This window comes from Chenopodium album, chromosome 2 (assembly GCF_948465745.1).
Source record: "Chenopodium album chromosome 2, dcCheAlbu1.1, whole genome shotgun sequence".
NCBI lineage: Eukaryota > Viridiplantae > Streptophyta > Magnoliopsida > Caryophyllales > Amaranthaceae > Chenopodium > Chenopodium album.
Window position 1 is genome coordinate 6,213,386 of NC_137835.1, and position 21,735 is coordinate 6,235,120.

General features: G+C 31.8%; 2 protein-coding genes across 2 annotated transcripts; one reads left to right on the top strand and one right to left on the bottom strand.

Annotated features, from left to right (window-relative positions):
- The first annotated feature begins 353 nt into the window (after window positions 1-353).
- LOC145594396 (mechanosensitive ion channel protein 10-like) lies at window positions 354-5,894 on the top strand. The gene is made up of 6 exons (XM_081650711.1): window positions 354-1,341; window positions 3,854-4,190; window positions 4,369-4,492; window positions 4,584-4,877; window positions 5,108-5,310; window positions 5,405-5,894. Exons 1-6 carry the CDS (start codon window positions 387-389, stop codon window positions 5,673-5,675), a joined length of 2,184 nt encoding a protein of 727 aa, XP_081506837.1. The 5' UTR covers window positions 354-386; the 3' UTR covers window positions 5,676-5,894.
- On the bottom strand, window positions 5,859-14,966 carry LOC145594407 (protein BREVIS RADIX-like). Its single transcript, XM_081650722.1, has 6 exons — window positions 14,119-14,966; window positions 11,325-11,499; window positions 7,330-7,733; window positions 7,052-7,181; window positions 6,615-6,949; window positions 5,859-6,461 (listed from the first exon to the last, which is right to left on the bottom strand). Exons 2-6 carry the CDS (start codon window positions 11,439-11,441, stop codon window positions 6,383-6,385), a joined length of 1,065 nt encoding a protein of 354 aa, XP_081506848.1. The 5' UTR covers window positions 11,442-11,499; window positions 14,119-14,966; the 3' UTR covers window positions 5,859-6,382.
- Between the last annotated feature and the right edge of the window lie 6,769 nt (window positions 14,967-21,735).

Sequence of the window (21,735 nt, forward strand, 5' to 3'; positions counted from 1 at the left end):
ATGTATACATCTTTTTATACTAGTAACAAGAATTGTAAATTTGTAACCTACGGGGTACGAAATATGTGATTGAGATGTTATAGAGATTATCAACCACAAAATAGCAAATCGTGAAAACATTGGCTTTTTCCACTTTAATTTTATTTCATGATGAGAGTGACTCCATTGGTTCGTTGTATATTTGTATGCTTGTATCTTATTATATATGATATGCCCGACAACAAATTTGTATAAATAATGTCAATGTATATTATTAAGTGACCCACTAAAAATAGAGTTGTAACAAAGGAGGACCTTTAAAAAGAAAGTTCCTAGCTAGTATAATTATATATATTATTGGTTCAATTTCATAATATAACGAACCATATAAGCTAGCCAAGCTAGAGATGGATGGTGGTGGTGATGTGGGTGGTGATCAAGTCATTGTGTTCATGGCCGAGGGTCATAATCACGGCGGTCAATCCGTAGATTCCGAGTATGCCAATGGCAACTCTACCAATGTTGATCGACGTGGTGACAAGAAAAAACCCCCCGCCCTACAATCAACTAATACTCTTAGAAAGAGAGCCACCCTACGTCGTCTTAGCTTTTCTAAACCTAAATCTCGAAATGTTGAGTTTAACCTCCCTCCCAAAATAAATGTCATCAACGAGTTTGATAGAGATCAAACGACTATTTGGGAGGAAGAGATAAGTAATAATTGTAATAATGGGGGTAATAGTGGTACAGACTTCTCCTCCTACTCGACTTCTGAGGAGGAGGAGGAGGAGGAAGAGGAGGAGGAGGAAATCGATGGTAAAAAATATCACAAAGCTAAAAAAAAGAAAAGAAAAATTAAGTGGAGGAGAGTAGGAGAATGGTCAATATTTTTTGTTATATTGACTTGTTTGATCCTTTCTTTCACGGTGAAGACCCTTAGGGACTACCCTATGATGGGTCTAAGGCCGTGGCAATGGTGCCTAATGGTGATGGTAGTGTTTAGTGGCCGGCTTTGCTCGGGGTGGCTAGTGAGCTTCTTGGTGTTTTTGATAGAGAGGAATTTCATGTTAAGAGAAAAGGTGTTGTACTTTGTGTATGGTTTAAGGAAGAGTATACAAAGTTGTATTTGGTTAGCACTTGTGTTATTAGCTTGGACTTGTATGTTTGATGCTCAAGTGCACCAAAATAATAAGGTGGTTAAGAGGGTGTCTCAATTGTTAGTCGCGGTTCTAGTTGGTGCAATCATATGGTTGGTTAAGATTGTGTTGGTTAAGACCCTAGCTTCATCTTTTCATGTGAGGACTTACTTTGATCGTATGAAGGAAAGCGTTTTTCATCACTACATACTTGACGCACTCTCAGGTTCTTCATTGTTTCTTTCTAATTTTTATTTATATATATGCATCTTTTATTTTCTTACAAAAATGTTTTCCTTGTACTTCTTCCGATTTTATTCGATTTTCCAACTTTATTTGAATTTTTTATCTTATAAAAGGATTTCAAATAGGATAAAAAGGATTAGAGAAAGTGTGTACTCTAAAATTAATATTTTTGAATTAGTAATTGATCAATTAAAAACAAAAAGACATTTTTTAAAATAATTATGGAGTTACAATACAATATCATATTGTCATATACTCACATGTATTGGGGGGAAAAAAAAAATCAAATTTTCTAATCTTGCACTTAAGATGTACCAAGAAAAACTAGAAGTGTCCCTAATTATGTTGTAATCCCTAATTTTCTGTTTAAAAACAAATTTTTTTAAAAAATAAAAATAAAAAATAAAAGCGTTTTTTTATCTTAGATGAGGAAAGTACACAGTTTAAAAAAAAATCATGGTCTAGTTTAATAAACAACACTCCCATATGATGCAATTTTTTTTTCTTTCAATACATATAAGAATCTACTTAGAAATTAAATATGTTGTAAGATTTAAGATAATGACACCAAAAATGATGTTTCTTAATAAGTTAAATTAATGTTTCGTAGATCGATAGAAGAGTATCTTCAGAAAGTGACAAATCTGAGTTTAAGTTGATAATATGCTTCTTAATATGCATTGATTAATTAATTAAGCAACATTATTAAAGCATTCAAAATTGGGAAAGAATGCTTAAAAAAAATGATACGAGTAACACATTATAATCGATTGCTCACAACAACTTTTACACTACTTTTTGACCTGAAATAAGCCAACTAGCCTAGTGTTTGAATGCTCCTCAACCAACCAATTAATAAACAAAGTGAAAATCTAAGCCAACCATATAAATTATATATACTCATGTACTTATTAATGTGATATGAAAAGGTAGAATTATTTGATTTGATACCTAATTTGTTTTAATAAGAATCACATTCTAACAAACTCAGAACTTTATGACTTATTTCTTATTATTCTTCTTATTATTTTTTAGATTTACTTCATGAAATTCGTTAGTACCTTTGACCTTAATTAATTTGTGTTTTTATATTGCTTTATTGTACCTTGACTTGCATCATTTACATTATTCATCAATTTGATGTATGTATTTTTTCTACTGTACTTTGACTTGCATGATTTATAGATAAGAAATACTACCTCCGGTCTAATTTACTCGCAACAAAGGAATATTTTATGTTTCACAAATAATAATCCTTTGTTGCGAGTAAATTGGACCGAAGGTAGTAACTAAAAATGAGAATATTTTTTCTGATTTAAGAATGACAATTGATTCTTCTTCTTTCATATCTACTTTAATTATAGGGAAGTTTTGGGAGATAATACTTATATAGTGGATGTCAATTTTTTTTTTTGAAAAATAGTGATAAAGCAAACATTATGTAATCATAAAAAGGAAATGTAAAATATAAGAACGCTCAAATAAGTTTACGTAAAAAAAAACAAAAAGATAAGATTACATAAAAGACAAAAAGATAAGATTACGTAAAAAAACAAAAAAGAATGGTGGAAATAAATACTACGTGCATGTGTTAGAAAGCAACCCGTTATTGTACTTTAAACCACTCGCATGACATATATATATATATACGAGTAAAAAAAAATGTGACCTATCATTTAAAAACCGAAAATAATCTCAGTGGCTATGATGATGATTTTGCAAGTACAAAGATGAACTACATGGCTGGTTGAGTAATTTAAATTCGTCGGTGTTGTGCTTTGTATGTGCTACATAATAATGTAAATCCAAAGTCCACTATTAGGCGTATAAGTTGTTACAGGTAAGATGCTAGGTCCAACTTATTAGGACAAATTGGTATGTCGCAGTTCCCACTTACTGAGACATATTGACGCTTTCGGCATTTCTCCTGGATACGAAAATGACATATCCACATGAACACATCCTTATTGTTCTAGCTAGTTTTAACTAACTGTCGGGTTGATACGGATCTTGGCCGAAAATTTAGGAGGAGATAAAACTCGAATGTATAATATCTTGCTTAATAATAAAACAAATAAAATCAATTATTATGATACAACATTATTTTATATGTCCACATGTGACATGTTAGAGTATGTTGTATAGCGGTATATTAGTAGATGATAAGGACTAAGGAGTATGTTTATTTCAATCTGATTATGAAACACATAACAATTTACTGGTAAAAGAGGTGCATTTGAGTTTAATAACTAATTAGATAAAATAATTATTTGAGATCGAGTCCTAGTTCAAGATCCGCCTTTGGTTACACAACAACTAACTTATATCGTGTGACGTGTGACGTGTGACATGGGTAGATGGACATTTTATAATTAGTTTGAGGCTTTTACTTTGCATGTAACATGAACTTAAATTATATGTTAGTAGTATACTTGACTTAGATGTTAGTGAAATAATGAATATGAATATGAATTATTATTGATATAATTTAGGTCCACCAATGGATGAATTACTTTGGGAACGACACAAACCAATGCAAGGGTCAAAATCTTTGCCAACAAAATGGAAGGATGCTAAGGAAATGATGAGATCAAAGAAATATGGATCAAGGAAATTGGACATGGAGAAGCTTAAGGAGCTAAGCAAGGAGAGTCCGGCGTCGATTTGGAGTTTGAAGAGGTTGATGAACTACATTAGATCTTCTAGTTTGTCTACGATTTCGAAGACAGTTGATGAATTTGGGAAAGCTGAATCTGAGATTACTAGTGAATGGGAAGCTAGAACTACTGCTAAACGCATCTTTAGAAACGTTGCAAAACGCGGTGCCAAGTAAGTCTTAAGTTTTATGTATATTCTACCCTCGTTTCATTAAAAATAATGTCACGTACTATTATAAAATGGACTCGTAAAGTGCAATGATATAGACAGAATTCATTCCCGTGTTAAAATTTGTTCTTTAGTTTCCCTTGTTTAGTATTATAATTATTACAAAAAAATAATTTGGAAGGTACATTGAGGAGGAGGATTTAGCAAGGTTCTTAAAGAGGAATGAGATTCATGCTATATTCCCTCTTTTCGAAGGAGCACTTGAGACAGGAAGAATCACCAAGTCTGCTTTCAGAAATTGGGTGGTAAGTTTATTCAAATGATTTAATACGGACGAAAGATTAGACTATATGTTCATTTCTGACAATTACCTACATGACTATATATGGTCGAAAGGTACGAGCTTATTTCGAAAGAAAGGCTCTAGCACATTCACTGAACGACACGAAAACAGCAGTACAGCAGCTTCACAAGATGGCATCAGCAATTGTTACTGTAGTAATCTTTGTGGTGTTTCTCTTGCTGATGGGATTAGCAACACCAAAAGTAGTCGCGTTTGTCATTACACAAATGGTAGTCCTTGGTGTCATTTTCCATAACACTTGCAAAACCATCTTCGATTGCATCATTTTCGTGTTTGTTATGCACCCTTTCGACATAGGAGATCGTTGCAAAGTCGATGGTGTTCAGGTATACTAATTCCTTTGATGTTGCTAGTCTCTTTTTGATAGAGTATAAAAACATAATCCCGGGCCTCAACCATTAACTTAAGTTTTTGGTTGAGTTGGTTCACTAACATGGATAGAGTATAAAACATAATCCTGGGCCTCAACCAACCAGGATTACGTTTCATACTCTATCACTTTTATATGCTAATTTTAGTCGAGATTTATTGAGATTATGTTCCTATGTGATTGCAGATGATTGTAGAAGAAATGAATATATTAACCACAGTTTTCCTGAGGTATGACATGGAGAAGATCTACTATCCGAATTCAGCTCTTTTAAGCAAGCCAATCAGTAACTTCTACAGAAGTCCAGAAATGTGGGATACAATTCCTTTTACCATAGATGCTTCCACTCCTATTGAATCCATCAACGCGCTCAAGAAGGCAACACAAAGGTAAGGCTGCTCTTCTAGGGACTATATATAGTCCTAGAGTTTCGAAAATTATGCTATCAGTAATAAGACTAATATCGGTGTTTTTGATATGCAGTTACATTGACAGCAAGCCAAATCATTGGAATTCAAAACATAGTTTCATAGTAAAAGATATAGAAGACTTGAACACAATGAAGATGGCCTTATGTGTGCAACACACTATCAACCACCAAAACATTGGAGAACGAAACCTTCGATTAACTGATCTTATATTGGAGCTGAAGAAGAACTTTGAAAACCTTGGTATCAAATATCACCTTCTTCCACAAGAGGTCCACCTTACTCAGTTCAACATCAACAATTCGCCGAAGCCTACACCATCTTAGTATCCCATGTTATAATGGTGTGTTGTGTATATTCATTTCCATGTTCTGAATACTTACAAAAGTGGTTTACATTTGCTTTGGTACTTGCTCTGGCTTTACTTGTGTCATACACGGGTGTGTGTTTAAGTGTCACATAGACTTGGCTACTTATGAAAATTTTCCATGTTTTTTTTGGCCGAAAATAGTGTCAAGTTTCCACATTCACTGTTGTGTGGCTTTGATTTCATTGTTTGTACAAAAGAATATCTGAGATGTTGGTACTTCAAGGTTTGATCAAGGTATTTGGAACATAATTAAGCCGAATCACCAAAATCGGATAAAAAGAATGAACGAATTTTCAGAAACTGAAGGTGTGTCAGGGGAAAGAAATACAGATGAAAAATGATAAGAAAAAAAAAAAGGAAGAGGCATTATAAAACATCATAATAGCCCCAATTACTAGTATTCTTAACTCTTACGCTAATAAAAACAGCCCCAACAACTGGGAGGGACATTACAGAGAAGATATATATCAAGTTCAACTGCTGTAAAATATGTAATATGAACATGCTTCTCTGTATGTTCTGTAATGTGGCTGAAGATTCATATCTTAGTACGAGTATTTTCTGATCCGCGAAACTCAGGCTGAAGTTGCACTCTATGCAATGTCTAGCCTTCTTTGCCTCAACTCTTTAAAGGAGGGGGAAAAAATTTAAGGGAAAATTAAGTTAAAGGTACTGAGTTTGTATCCTCTCTCTATTCTGCTCCCACCACATCTTTGCATGCACTTCACCAAATTTCTCACGGCTGCATAAGCATATGTCAAAGTTAGAGATCGCGATAACCCAAGAGCATTGTCTATTTAAGTCATGAAACAAGATTAGTCTGCATTTTTTCAGAACATAAACTAGACTAGTCTTTGAGAATAATGGAAGGCTAAAGATCACAATTATTAGTTACCTGAATCTAACACGACGTAGCTCTCTAGTGCCATCTGCCAACTGTCTGATGGTAATATACACCCCTGGCTCATCTTGCTCAACCCACTCCGTTTCAAGTTCACTGGCGTTGCTAACTGAGACATCATCTCGAGATGAGGTGGTTGTCCGTGATGGATCCATGTGCTGAGCACCCATGCCATAAGCACTTGATCCTGCATTGTAACCATGGTCTGAAGGCTCGGGTGGGAAAAATGATTTACTGGAAGGTTGGTAGTAATTTCTCGGTATCCACTCCTTGTTAGTCATAGGACTCTCCATCACTGACCCAACTCTGGTGTAAGTGGAATCTCTGGCCTGTAATTGATTCAATAAAGCAGTAGTAACAACAAAATGACGGTCCATTCAAGAATAGCAAAGAATTGTTAGATATTAATGGAAGAGTAGTAGAGCTAGTACCTCATCATCTGATCTTGCTGGAGTCTGAAGAGCTTGTCTATTGAATCTTTGAACGTTGTAAAGCTCCATGATTCTGTCGTAATTCTCACCCCACCATCTTTGAGCTTGCCATTTGTTAAACATGTCGCGACTTTAATAAGAGAATACACAATGTTAGTTCACACTGCTGGTAATAACCACTTTGAACAAAACTTGTTGAAACAGGACTATTTGTTTTATCTTTTGACATCATCAATCTTGAATAAGATTTTAATTTATAGATTGATCTAAGTTCATACCTGAATCGAATTCTCTTCAAATCATTCCCTCCATTAGGAAGAGAAACAAATGTAATATGCACCCCTGGCTCCACCTGTGCCATCCATTCTTTAGGTTCATCCTCATCCTCTATCACCAAATCACTAGCAGCAATAGAATCTCTTCCTCCAGGAGTTCTGTCGCCGCCATATCCACCAGCAAACCTCGAATGTGATCTTACACCACCACGATGATGCATGCTGCTAGTATAATCCCATGCAGGCGTTGAACTTGAGCTTCCAGGTTGCATGTAAGAGTACCGCCCCCCTTCAGAAGCACTATCATACTCCACATATGACCTCTCGCCTTTCTTAAAATCACCGGAACTTGTGCAGGGCTTGCACTGTTTATAAGCACCAGAAAACTTCAACGCCATATCCTTTATCTGCAAGTCATTGTAATCAAAGTTAGAGCCAAAACTCAAGGCATGAAACAGACTCATGGAATCTGTTTTTTTTGGTGTCTTTCAAAAGTATGGATGCTATTATGTGAATTGGTGTCACGTAGAGAAAGACCGCCTCTTTAAAATCATATTTTACATAAACATGATAAACAACAAATAGACAGCAATCATGCTACAGACAAGGAGGTTGAAAAGCCCTGAGGAGTGAGGATTGAAAGAAAAACCTTGTATCGACAAAAGCCAACATTAGCAACATATCAAGTACGAAACAAGGAACAAAGTTTTGGACAAAACATATTCCAATCATTATTGGGTTTAGACCAAGACATTTCAATGAAATTTTGTACATATGATTTAAGTTTCTTGTTATAATTTTGCTAAAATTTCATGTATTTCAAAGATATATTATCTAGCATCGTTACTGGAGCACCAATGTACAGTTCTGTTCTTTCTGGTTTTGTACATCAGATTTTGGCAGCTCAAGATGAAATCTCCTTCATGAGGCTTGACTCTTATTCAGATTTCTTCCATCCCATCCCATCCCATCCCATCTTTCGAGCTAGTACACAAAGCCAACAAGGCTATAGTAAGCTAATCTTGGTATGAACATTACACAACATTTAGTACATCAAAACATTAAAATTAGTAGATAAATTAGCAAAATATTGCTCCTAAAGAGCTGTGCTCATCTATTCAAGAGATGGAAAATGTTAAGTCCACGTAGTGGGTAGATTACCCAACTCATACAGAGAACATTATACAGTAAATGATACTCGAGGCTTGCTGGTAGATTTAACTCAGCCATACTAATGACTATCCTATTGTTTATGTTATGTAGGTACATTACCCATGGCTAAATGTAACAAGTCGGGTCAAATACAGATTTACAGCCATACGCCCATACTCAATATTGTTTAAGGATCATTATACTACCTCCGTTACAGGTTATGTGCAACGATTAGACATTTTCCCTCTCTGCTTTATGTCACGTTGCACATAACCTGTAACGGATGTAGTAATTTGTTTTAACAAATTGATGCATGAGGTAATAATACCAGTACATGTAGATGAAATTCAGCCAAAGGGTAATTTGTACAATCTCTTAAAAACTTTTACTAGCTAATTTAAATCTACCCTTGATTCAGTAAATTAACAAGAAATTGTTTCAGACTTTCTGTATTGGTATAAGAGCCTAGCAACAGTGTTATAGCTGCAATGTAACTCAGAACTATACACTGCAGTCTTCATACCATGATTAAGGCTGCAATGCTGAAGGCTCAAGGTTTAAGATTATACTCGTACTTGTATGAATATGTAAATTAATATACTTTCCAACAACTATAATTTTATAACAAAATATTGAAAAGGAATTAGATATGAACAAAAATAACAAAATAAAAATGTGCTCAAGAAATTAAGGAAACACTTTTAATTTTTCCTGATTTTTTTCTTCTCCTTTTTTCGTCCACTATTAATCCGTATGTAGTAGCAATGAAAAATTAATGTAAATGCGACCATACCAAATTTCCTTTCCCTTTATTTCAATATATATACAATCAATAGTATTATGATAATTTGTTACATAAATGGTGGACAAGAATTCTATAGTGGGTCACATTATAAGACACTTGCAAATCTTTAATCAATTTGGCCTTACTTTTCTACGGATTTTTACAGCTATGTTTGGTACAACAAGACCAATTTATATTTTTAGACAACCTAGCAAGAATTTCAGTTGATATTAAATGATTTTATCATGAACTAACAAGTAATGTAATTATGGTATAATACATGAAGAAAAAAGAAAGATAATTTATATACTTTGATCAAAACCACCACTATGTATAAAATATTCGAAATCCATATAAGCTAAGCCTTAAAAAGGATTCAATTTGAACTTCCAAGCTCTTAAGCAAAGAATTTGAGACTCTTGTTATCCCAAAATGTGAATCTATTATAAAAGGGTTACAAATTTACAATGTGGATAATTCATTTGTTTGTTCAAGAAGATTTGATAGGAGTGCCATTACCACATTTGTAACACCTTTTAATTTAAATTTTTATTAGTATAACAGCAAGTTTTCGGTTTTTGTTTTATGATTTACTTACTCATTTTAATTAAGTGAATTAGAAAATTTAACACTTTTTGTTTTTTTACTTCTAAATACCTTAAAATAAAATTCGTTAACAAACAAGCCATTAGCACTTTAGCATAGAGAATATGCATAAATGAGAGAAATGTGTAACAAAAAATACTCTGTAATTGAAATGTAACCGTTAAAAGAGAACGCCTAAAATGACAAACGCAACCTCTTTCATGTACACAGGGAGTAGGTTATTTAGCGTAGCAATTCTTAACATCAACCACATTCATTAAAACCCAAAGACAAAAAAAGGGGTGGTGATCTATGATAAAATAGCATTAGATGTTCATGTAACAAATTAAAATAAATAGGGGGTTGAGAGTGACTAGACCAAACCCATGCTTAAATAGAGGTGTAATGTGATTTGTAGCAGGCAGGGTCTAAGACTAGGTAGTACCTAGCTAAGATCTAAGCAGCAGAATTTATATTATAAGGTCTTTTTGCAGCCTCTCCATCAATTAATTGTATGGCTGATTTGCTGATAACTTATTACAGTAGTCTTAATAATGCTTTTTTATTGGACTACTCATATTAATATATTCAGCATTGACCATATATTATAAATTTAATAGTCTGATATTGTTTGCCTATCATATTGTATAGTATGCTCTAGGTGTATAGCTAGACTATGGACTATCAGATACTCTATGATCAATCACCCTTTTCTAACCAGATGCAAAAAATTAAACTCTTTACTTCAGAGTCAACTCTTTTTCTTTTCTTTTCCCTTTTTTTTTCTTTTATTGAGATCTTCTATTAATTTAAAGTTACTCTAGTTTATACCATGTAGCAAATGATCACACTAATGTGAAGTAAATTACTGAATTAGTAGTTTACTAGTTTAGTACAGTAAATAGTGTAATACGAGTAATTCAAACGACCTTCACCAAGCAAAAAAAGATTTAGTGTCTATTGTTTATTTGTTGATTTATTACTCGTAATATGGTATCTAAAACTATAGTAATATTTTGAAATTTTATTCACTTGGATATAAATTTTATTTTGAAAGTATGTTTGTAATGAATAAAAAAAATATTGTAAAAGTAGAAGTACTTGTTAACCTATAAATAATTAAAAATAAATAAAGGGGGCATAAGTGTAAAATTCTAGGGAGTAATTAATAAAAATAAAATAAAATGGAAAAATACAAGTTAAAGTTGTATCCCTGCAACATTCTTTGGTCCCCCTGAAATCCTGATGCCCCAAATAGCACGTGACAGTACAAACTAGGGAAACGAGCTTTAAGTAATGGTTTCACAATCAAGGAAAAAGAAGCTGCCAAAAAGCCAAGTATCATATGGAATGGTATTGATCAACTAACAAGCCAACATTTTGTACTGTACTACTCCTACAAAATTACTACCAACAATTGAAGTGAAGACTGAAGAGTAGTACTACTCTTTTTCAACTACAACTACATGCAACATACCTGTGCTGTGATGCCTTTTACAGATTCCTTTGTGTTTGGCGTCGCATTCCCACTTCCACGCCCTCCTCCGTCTTCCCCCTTCTCGTCTGTCTTCGCACACGTTATACATGTTAACATCTTTGCTCGCTAGCTCTTCCTTCTCCTACTCAATTGTCGTTGTTGATTGAGGTTACACCTGCATTGTGGTTCACTACGTGCCTTTAGATTTAACTGTCACGTTACTAGTTGAATGGAACAAGTAAATGGTAACACGACATATATATATATAGCATGTAGTAGATAGATAAGTATGTGTGTCATTTGATAAGAGGTTTGATTAGATGAATCATTACTTTGGTATAAGTGTTTAACACTATAAGAATAAGAATATCATGGGCTTTTGCCAATTTTACACGTAGAGGAGATGTAGAAGAAGAATGGCCTTTTCAGAAAATTTTGCATTATGAATAAGCTAAGCAAAGGTTCAAACTTGCCAAAAGAGTAAGGAAGGAATCTTTTCCTCTTCAGATTTAAGTATAAAACTTACTCATCAAAATGAGAATAAATGGTACTTGTACAAAAATATTTTGCTTATATAATCTATTACGAGTAATAAACGTTATTTCATATATATTGACACCTCCATAGAAAAGAAAACAAGATGGTTTCTAGAAATTGATGACATAGTATCTTTACAAGTAAAATCCAATATTAAGGTGAAAGATAATATCATTCTAGATGTTGATGCAAACTTTAATCCAAATTAAAGAAAAAGATGTGAATAATAATCAGTAAAGATTTTCCGCTGCCTAATTTTGGCACAAAATCAAACATGGTCAATTTAAGAAAAAAGAAGCTTAAAAAGCTCTTATTCAATCTACTCGCAAAATTAAAAGAACCTTGTAAACATAATTTTCTGGGTCCAAAGGTTAAGTATCATTATCAATTTGGTGGGTCCAATTTATGATATTTTGCCCTCAAAATATATGTACTCGTATTAAATTAAATAGGTAGACAAATATAATTAATACTATGAATTAACAATATATGTGCTTATTTCCTTCTAATAAATTACAAAGACGAAAGTAGATGAATTGTCAAGGTATAGTTTGGCCCATATTAGGCCATATCAAGTAATAGTGACCCAGTTCATCTTATTACGTAGACAAATTTCACAATGCAACTACTTCTATTTTTTTGGGACCGTTTTTAGTACGTTCTTTCAAATCAATTTTTTTCATCAATTCAATTCATAATCTATAAAAACAAAACCTAAATTCTTCGGTACAGACAATTTTTAAGATTCAAGTCTTGTCCAACGAGAAAAATGTTATCGCTACATTATTTAGTTGAATCACTTTGAAACTCCATAAAAGACACGTATTATAATTTTAATGACAACTGTCTCGGTTTAAATTTGACTCGTATTAAATTTAAGGCTATCCCTTACCCTACATTAACGGGATATCTTTCAAACCCTATGAACACATTATCCTTATTAAGGAGTGTTTTCGCCCTTTAAGTCAATCAAGTCCAAAAGTCTCGAAACAAATAATTTACTACGGAGTACTATATATAGTTTATAAAATAGAAAATTTACCTAACAATAAAACTCATCATCACAAACCCCCATTGACAATCAAATGCAGAGCCTTAAACTCGATCGAAATTACTAATTTGATACATACACAACATTACCTGACTCAAAATCGACCCGAAACAAATAAGGGTGCACGTACAAATTCACACAATAAAAATGTTGTTCTAGTTCTCAAAATAGTGTATTTCTTTATTCATTTAATTATTTATTTTTCCTTCTAATTCCAAGAATGAGTCAGAGAGAGAATGATGAGTAAGAAAAAAAAGTTAAAGAGAAAAAGAGCAATCTCGGGATCAGAGAGAGATTGTTTGTAGGGAGTTGGGAAAAAAGCTCAAATTATTTAAAAACAAAACAAAAATGAAGTGCCAATAATTGAAAGAAGAACACTTTTAATTGAAGACTGAAAAAAAAAAAAAAAAATTAAAAAATTGGGGTAAGAATTTTAAGAAGTGTGCTTTGAAAGTGGTCCGTTTATCAGTTCTATGTGCATGCTTTAGCCTACACCTTCCCTTATAAAGAAATTTCACTTCCTTTTATTAAATTTCCCTTCTTTTCCTAAATTTTTCACCCTCTCAACTTTTAAAATTAATAAATTGATTAAATTCTGCAATTTAAATTACATGAAATCATAAATGTATTTATTTATTTATATGTATTAAACAGACAAATTTGCTTTTTCTTTTGTGGTATATTAATGTACTTTACCTGTTCTATTGAATAGTTGTCCTCAAACTAGAAGAAAGACATTAGAATCTCCTTTAACTTGTGTTATAAACCATCATTCACTTTTTAGCACATTACGAGTATAATCCAATTTTGAAATAAGAGAATAATACTCTACCACTTGACAATTGACATATACACAACATTATCAATACCCGCCAACTCGGGTTCTCACCCTCTCTTAATTGCCTAACTGTTAAGCAATAATATGTTGGAAAATGCAATTAGCTAATTGATACAGTAACACTAATAAAAAAGTTTAGTTTTGGGATTAAGTGAAGATTCTTCTCTTAAAGACAAAACTAAAATCCAATCCAATTATTTTTCTTATTCCCCCTTTTATCTTATTCCATCATATGTTAATGTTGTTTCATTGCTTTTTTTTCCTCATTTTCTATAATACAAACAAATCATAGAAAAAAACAAATTACCAACAACATTATTACTTGATGACATAATACTTCAAATAAAATAAAACACAAACAAACTTACCAGCAGCAATAGTGATATTACAAATCACGCCTTTGTTCTTCTTCTTCCAAACACATTAAAATATACTCCGTAAATTAATCTTGAAAATTCTTCAATTCTTTATTTTCCTGCTTAATTTGGAGCAACAACCATCAAACCAGATCACTGTTTATGAATGACGAAAATGACTTCGCACACGCTACACCCTTTTTTGTCTTCTTTGAAAACGACGTCGGAATTATTTTGCTACCTCGACGATGAAATGACAATTTTTATTGTACAACCGATGGTACCCGTATTTTTTTTTATAATTCGAAAATTATACTAGAAGGAAAATCGGGAAGATGTATTATTACTATATTTGGTAAATGATTTCATGTAATCTTGGAAATTGCGCTTTCCGAAAATCTCGTTCAAAAAAATAACAAGGATTTAATGAAAATATGATGATGCGAAGAGTAGTAGGAGGAGAGAGAATGAGGAAGAGGAGAATAAGCAAAGGAAAGAAGAGTAGAAATTGGTTGAAATGAAGGTATTTAAATAAGGAAGATTAACGGCGTTAAATAACGGGAATGTTGGCGTTACTTCTTTAAATTGAAAGAGGATTTTGACGGTAGCCGTTAAAGTTGAGGAGGGTAATTATGTAAATTCATTTTATTTTCCATTTTTATAAAAAAAGAAAAAAGAAAAAAATACCGTATTTGTTTAGGGGAATGAAGACAGATGGGCCAGGCCCAGGTTTATAAAGGGAACAAAATGGGCCCAGTTTGGTCGTTCTGAGGTAGCAGAAGGTCTATATTAACTAGCGTGTGGGGTAAGTTTCCACGTGTCGTTGTTTTATTGGTTGTGATCACCCCTAATGAAATTAGCAAATTACGGCCTTTTTTTTTAAAAAAAAACAAATCTGGATTAATTAGACAGGTGATGGAATAAGAACATTCCCATCATTTAATTTTAGTTTAATTTTGTTTTTCTACCTTTTTTATTTAATTTGATTAGAATAATGGAGTATAATCATTTGGGAAGAAAGAGATATAATGTGATCATGATAAATCATGGCATTTGCTTGCAAAGGTTTATCATTACATTTTTGGTTTAACAATATAAATAAAATATGGACCACTAATGTTTAAAATTGATATGTTTGAGATAAATGAAAATGTTGATTCGAAAAATAAAAATGATTTAGGAATTAGGTGGGAGACATTATGATATATAAATACTATTTATCTATGGAGTTAACAATGATTAGTTTAATGTGCAATTTGAAGCACTCAATTATATACGTAGATAAGATATAAACTAGTTAGATATAATACAATTTGTTATTAATTGTATCAAAAATTGAAGAAAAATTTTATATACTTACTACACTAGCTAATGTAATACAAAGATTGATTGAAAATACAACAAAACAAAACAAAAAAAAGAATTCAATAGTGTACATACTAGTATATACCAAATTATTAATAATATCTAGCTATATCATCAAATTGAACTAGAAAAATACCCTAATCAAATTCTATAGCTACACCTTAATTATATGATTTGGATTATTGCTAAATATAATGTAATTTAATAACATTGACCTAACACACAATTAAGCTTGTCATGGGGTTGTTACGAGATTTATTTATAAAATTAGTAGTAGTCAACACCAAACAACAATCATTCCTTTGCATGATATACTATATATATGTACCTAAGACATGGCCCTATAGTCAAAGTAGCAATTACTATTTCTAAGAAAGGTAACCATTTTTCTTATAATTATCTTGTTTGTATTAGCTCATTCAATTCGATCCACAAATTTCAAACATAGTGGTACATATAAAGCTACACTCAAAATCCACACTAGTGTTAAGATAACTCGCTATTTTTTTATCTATTGCAATAGCATATTCTTCATGCGTTATCTACTTATCTCCTACCTTCACCTAATTAGTTTCTCCTTTAATTTGGCTTACCCCTCAATGGCTCAATCGTCTTTTCACAATTCATCTTGCTTGACTATATATATGCTAAGATTCTAATGGTTAATTGTTGCAAGCAATTGTGTATTGTACTATGTATATGTTGACATATTGATAATTATCAGTCGTGTGATACATTAAGATATGTATATACCTCGTAGCTACTAGTCACAATGCATAAACTTGTAATGTATGCATTAATATAATGCATGTAGCTCCAATAAATAAAATATGAAAAATATTACGAAAATCCAAATGTAATTTTAAAATCTATCTTCACTTGAGTAATCTTGTACTCCGTATATCTCTTGACCTTAAACTAAACATAGCGCAGCCTAAGCCAGAAGAGGACCTTCCACCGAGGCCATTTGGGCCCCCCCCCCTCCCGGTAAATTATTGTAATTAATTAGTTAATGAAATTAAATAACCTACATTTAATTATAAAAGCCTAAGTTGGGTGTGTACAACTGTACAAGCAAGGGCACAAGTTAATTATGAAAAATTTAAATACTGTACCAAAATATGAAATGCAAGAAATCCAAATTATTTCACAAATCAATCAAATTGATAATTTGGTCAAATATAAATATAATGTCAAATTGTCAATTGTCAAGGCACCATGTCCTGTGATGATCTCTAGGCGTAAAATGGGTGCATCAAATCAAAGTTTGACAATGCAACAATATGTCAAAATCCCAAATTGAAAGGTTAAGAAGAAGATCTTCATTATTCCTTTGGATAAAAGATTCTCCCCAACAAATTACCACTAAATAAGCTGGCAAAAGAACCTCGGTTGTTACGTGACCTTGTCCTATTAATGCATGCATATATAGCGATATAAATACGTATAATTTCTAGTATATATTTTGTATGTATGTACAATATACGGAGTATTTTCTTATTTACTTCGTATATACTCCCTCCGTTTTTAAATACTTGCTCTATTTATCCATATATGGAGTTTTAGGAGAAATTGGAGAAAGTAATAAGATATGGAGGTAATGAGGTAGGTAGAAGAATAAAAAAATTGTAAAAAGCAAAATTAGTGGAGAAAATTGAAGGAGAGAAAACATGAAATTAATAAAAATATAATCCATATGATTAATGGTGGGTCCTCTAGAGGAGAGAAATTAATAAAATATTATAAAAGTTTTTCAAATAAGGAAATGGAGCAAATATTTAAAAACGGCCGAAAAGGAAAGTAGAGCAAGTATTTAAAAACGGATGAAATATTGTGTATCTTTTCCGTCTCATTTTAATTGTCACAAATTATATTTTAAAACATTTTAATTTTAATTATGTAAAACAAACCAATTTTATAATAGGGGCATGCATGTTCTCTTTAGCTTAATTCAATCAGTTCAGTTCAACACTTCATCTCAACTCCAATCAGTTCAGTTCAACTTCTAATTTCTTTTTTAATAAACAATTCATTTCATCTCTATTCAGTTCAATTAAGCTCAGTTCAGTTCAATTGAGCTCAGTTCAGTAAATCAGAATAGCCCTAAGGGGTATTTTCTAGGTCGTAAACACTTTAAAAGTAAGGGAGAAACTGTAAGGAAACCCCAGACCACCTCCATAATGTATCCAATGAGAATTAAACCACCAACCTCAAAATTCAAAATTACAATCTTTTCCATTAGGTTGAGTATAGCATGGTAATATGATAAGATAGTGCTACACATTTATAGTCCCCTTTCTTGTTTTATTTATTTATTTATTTTTATTATCACTTTAACTTTTGCACTATTACATAATGTTTAACTTATTTTTTACTACGGTGTATTATAATTTTTTTTAAGAGAATAAATATTGCTACTCCGTATAAATATGCCAATAATTAAACTGATGCATTAAAAAAAAATGCTATTAATACGAGTAAGGTAAAATCCAAAATAGTTACAGTCCCAGTATCCCACAGTCCACAGAGGCACAGACATATACGAAGTATGTGGTTTATTTTGGAGGAATTTTTTTACAAAAATAGTTTAGGAGGAAATTACAGTAGTCATATAATTAAAACTGACGGCTGTGACGGGTGACTTAACATTACAAATGATAGACATACAGTTGTCTACATTTACTGCAGCAGTCACTCAGGAAGATGTAATGTGTTACTGTCTCTGGTCGGTATTTGTCACCTTATTTATTTCTATAATTTCTACAGTTTATTATTTTAGTTACAATTATCATTGGTCTTTTGTATTTTTTTTTTCTTTTTTAAAAAAAAATATATAAAGAAATTGCACCTGGATACATCAGTAATCCAGTACGGAGTATATGGGACGTTACATGCAAGAATAGTAAAAGCACGTCATCTGTATTTTATAGGTACAACTGTACAATCACATATTCAGTGTCAGTTCTCAGTTTTCCTTTAATTTTTCAAATTAAAGATTGAGATTAATGAGATAATTAAAAATTTATGGGGATGACCTATTACGAGTAAGGGCATGTTTTCATTGACTGAACTGAGCTGAATTGAACTGAAGTGAGCTGAATTGAACTGATTATTTTATAAGAGAAGGAAATTAGGAGCTGAACTGAACTGAGCTGAGCTGAACTGAACTCAACTGAACTGAACTAAACTGAACTGAATTGAGCTGAACTGAACTAAGCTGAACTGAACTGAAATGAATATTTTATAAGAGAAGGAAATTAGGAGTTGAGCTGAACTGAATTGAATTGAACTGAGCTGAACTGAACTGAACTGAATTTCAACGTAAGAGAACAGACCCTAAGTTATAATGAGTATTCTTTTATTAGATTAAAGATTTAGATTAATGAGATAAATTTATAAGGATGACTTGTGTTTTTGTGGCAGAGATTTGGGTTGAATATGGTTACTATGAAGTTTGATTGTCACATAGATTGATGAAAAAGCCCAAATTAAAGCAGCTTATTGAAAACGAGCTTATTTGGTGAAATAAGCCTTTTTAATTAATTAGCTAATCACCAAACATTTAAATTAGTTTGTTTTAACAGTCAATCAACTAATATTGATTAGTAAACTAACGGTGCCCTAATAATCTCTTACCCAAACTCCCTCAAAATGAGTTGAGAAGGCTATAGTCCGTTTTTTTTTTTTTTTTTAGAGATCCACAAGGGTGGGGCGATAATCAATTCTAGGATCTCCTGGAACCGAGAAGGATGTTCTAACCACTTGAGTTATCCTTCACTCTATAGCCTTGTGTTGTCGAGTCAAATAAAATCTACGCATTAAAAATAGTCAAAGTAAGATACAAACATAATTTTGTAAGCATTAGCATTATTGTACGTACTGAATTTGCTATATTGTTCCTAATAATGGAGGCCTTATTGCACTCTTTATTTTGGTAATTTTTAGGAGGCAAGATGAAATAATTGCCTTTAAAATCATCAACAAATTCTAAAAAGCTTTAAATTTATTCTTATGATCTCCTGCCCCCTGGGCTTTACCTGTGTCTGACTTAAAGCAACGAAGCATCTTCTCTTTCTCACTCTCATGTTCAAACCAAGAAAAGCGTTACTTTTTCTCCCCTTAATTAAAATGGACCCACTAATTAACTTCTTCTAAAAGAAGAAAAGCATAGTCTTGGTCCAACTAACAAAGGTACTAAGTAATCTTATTGTATGATTTTATAAACCTTAACAGTTTAATTGCAAGTTTATAACTAAGCATTTATGGCCACATTTTTTAAGTTGAAATTTTTTAAAGCTTTAGTTTTGCTGTTTTTGGTCCGTTCCCTAATCTCAATGTAGATTTGTGTAGGACTTAAGAGGCCCAATATCATGATCACCAACTTGGCAACTTGTATTTGTCTCTCCAATAAACTCTCAATAAATGTGTAATTTCGGTTCAAATAAGATTAATAAATCATTAAAAGTAAAATGTGTAACCAAATATTATTCCCCGATAAAAGTTTAATTTGGATAATACAACTAAAAGTAAATATATCAAATTAAAATGAACATTAATTATCTCGATCGATGCGTGATTTTGTCATACTTTTTAAAATTAATACGGAGTACAACTAGAAAGTATTTTAAATGTTTATGAGTTTATCTAATGTCTCGGGAACGTTTAAAATTCTTATTCTTTTACATTTAGAACTACATGCAAACTTAATAATATCTTCATCGACTACATGTATTTACATATGGATTACGGAGTAGTATGTTTTCTTTCTACTCGGATCCATATCATTTTTTATACTAGTAAGTTAAATTTTAAAAATAGAAAGGGGTTTTTAAGTTTATGTGTATCTTTACTTATTTTAAAAAAAGGAGTATAAGTACAAATGCACTAACCTATTACATGTATTCTAACTTTTACAAAACTTTGCCTTTATCAGTGCTTAAGTGTTAAGAAGGCTAAAAGATCATTCCTATAAGTTTAACTTGTCTTTGGTTGATAACTTTGACTAAACTTTCTTTCATCTTAGTTTATGTTCTTTTACTTATTTAAATTTTAAAAATATATCTTCACAATGTTTATTTTGGTGTTGTGTGTTTGGAAGAACGTCCAAGAACCCCTAAAATTTGAATTATTATGGTGTTATCCAAACTTTGGTTATCTAGCTAGCAAATGTAATTAGTTGGTGGAGTTTGTACTCGTGACCTCAAAGTCACAAAGATAATACAATCAGCATTCTTTAAATGAAATCGAGTACGTATATTTTTTAAAGGAGAGTACATTTATAAGTATTGTAACACAAAATCGATATATAATATTCCATAGTTGAAAACACTTTCACATCGCATACTTGAAATACAAAAAATTCTCCCGGTCTCTTGATTGATCCGTGCGCTAATCATCCAACTAGTACACATACATTAAGCAAAAGAGCATTCAACATATTGTCAAAAACTACTTTGAGAACTTTAACTTAACGTTAGGAATGTTGGGGTTTCATGGGGAACAAAATAAACATATATAAATATGCAACTTTATAAAGGTACGTAGTTTGCCAAAAAGATATTGAGTGATCATGTCTTAAAGTAGAAATCTCAATCCCCAAGCCATTTTATTATGTTTCCTTGTTCCCAAGGTTGTTTTATTTGCTTTGCTTCTTCAATGTGTTTTGTGCTTTGTCTTTGTTCGAGTAATGTAGTCTACAAATAAAAGTATACTTATATACTTAAACTACTATCTTCACCCTTTTGTTTGCCCATCCTATTGAGGTAAGGCAACATTTTTATCTTTTGGTTGGGAACTTGGGACTTGAGAAGAATTGGTGAGAGGGAAACAAAAAAGAATAAAAAAAAAAATCAAGATAATTAACTTGAGAAAAAAAAATATTGAAATGAAATCTAGACAAATAATAAGGAATAATGGAAGTGATACTTTGAGTACAAAAATATTGAATGTGTCAAAAGAAAAGAATTATGTAAAACATAGATTTATAGGAGAATAAGTTAGCTAGACATATAGACTATGGTTAACAACTTGACATTTTTTTTTTTTTTTTTTTTTTGAAGAAGGTTAACAACTTAACATATTGCATGCAATTGTGCAAAGTTTTGATAACAAGTTGACTTGACTCATACTTCATATATGATACCATAAAAATCTACCCTATAAGTAAATTAAACTACGAGTGCCTATTATGTACATTCAGAGTCATTTATGCTCATTTAATCAACATATGAATAAAAGTTATTTGCTCATTTGTTGATTAAATGA

Bases quoted from the DNA above. Each gene is read 5' to 3' on its own strand.
- LOC145594396 (XM_081650711.1), top strand. From the start codon at position 387: ATGGATGGTGGTGGTGATGTGGGTGGTGATCAAGTCATTGTGTTCATG. The intron at 1,342-3,853 runs GTTCTTCATTGT...GATATAATTTAG, and splicing joins CATACTTGACGCACTCTCAG to GTCCACCAATGGATGAATTA. The intron at 4,878-5,107 runs GTATACTAATTC...ATGTGATTGCAG, and splicing joins GCAAAGTCGATGGTGTTCAG to ATGATTGTAGAAGAAATGAA.
- LOC145594407 (XM_081650722.1), bottom strand. From the start codon at position 11,441: ATGTTAACATGTATAACGTGTGCGAAGACAGACGAGAAGGGGGAAGAC. The intron at 7,734-11,324 runs GTATGTTGCATG...AATGACTTGCAG, and splicing joins TAAAAGGCATCACAGCACAG to ATAAAGGATATGGCGTTGAA. The intron at 7,182-7,329 runs GTATGAACTTAG...CTCTTATTAAAG, and splicing joins TTGAAGAGAATTCGATTCAG to TCGCGACATGTTTAACAAAT.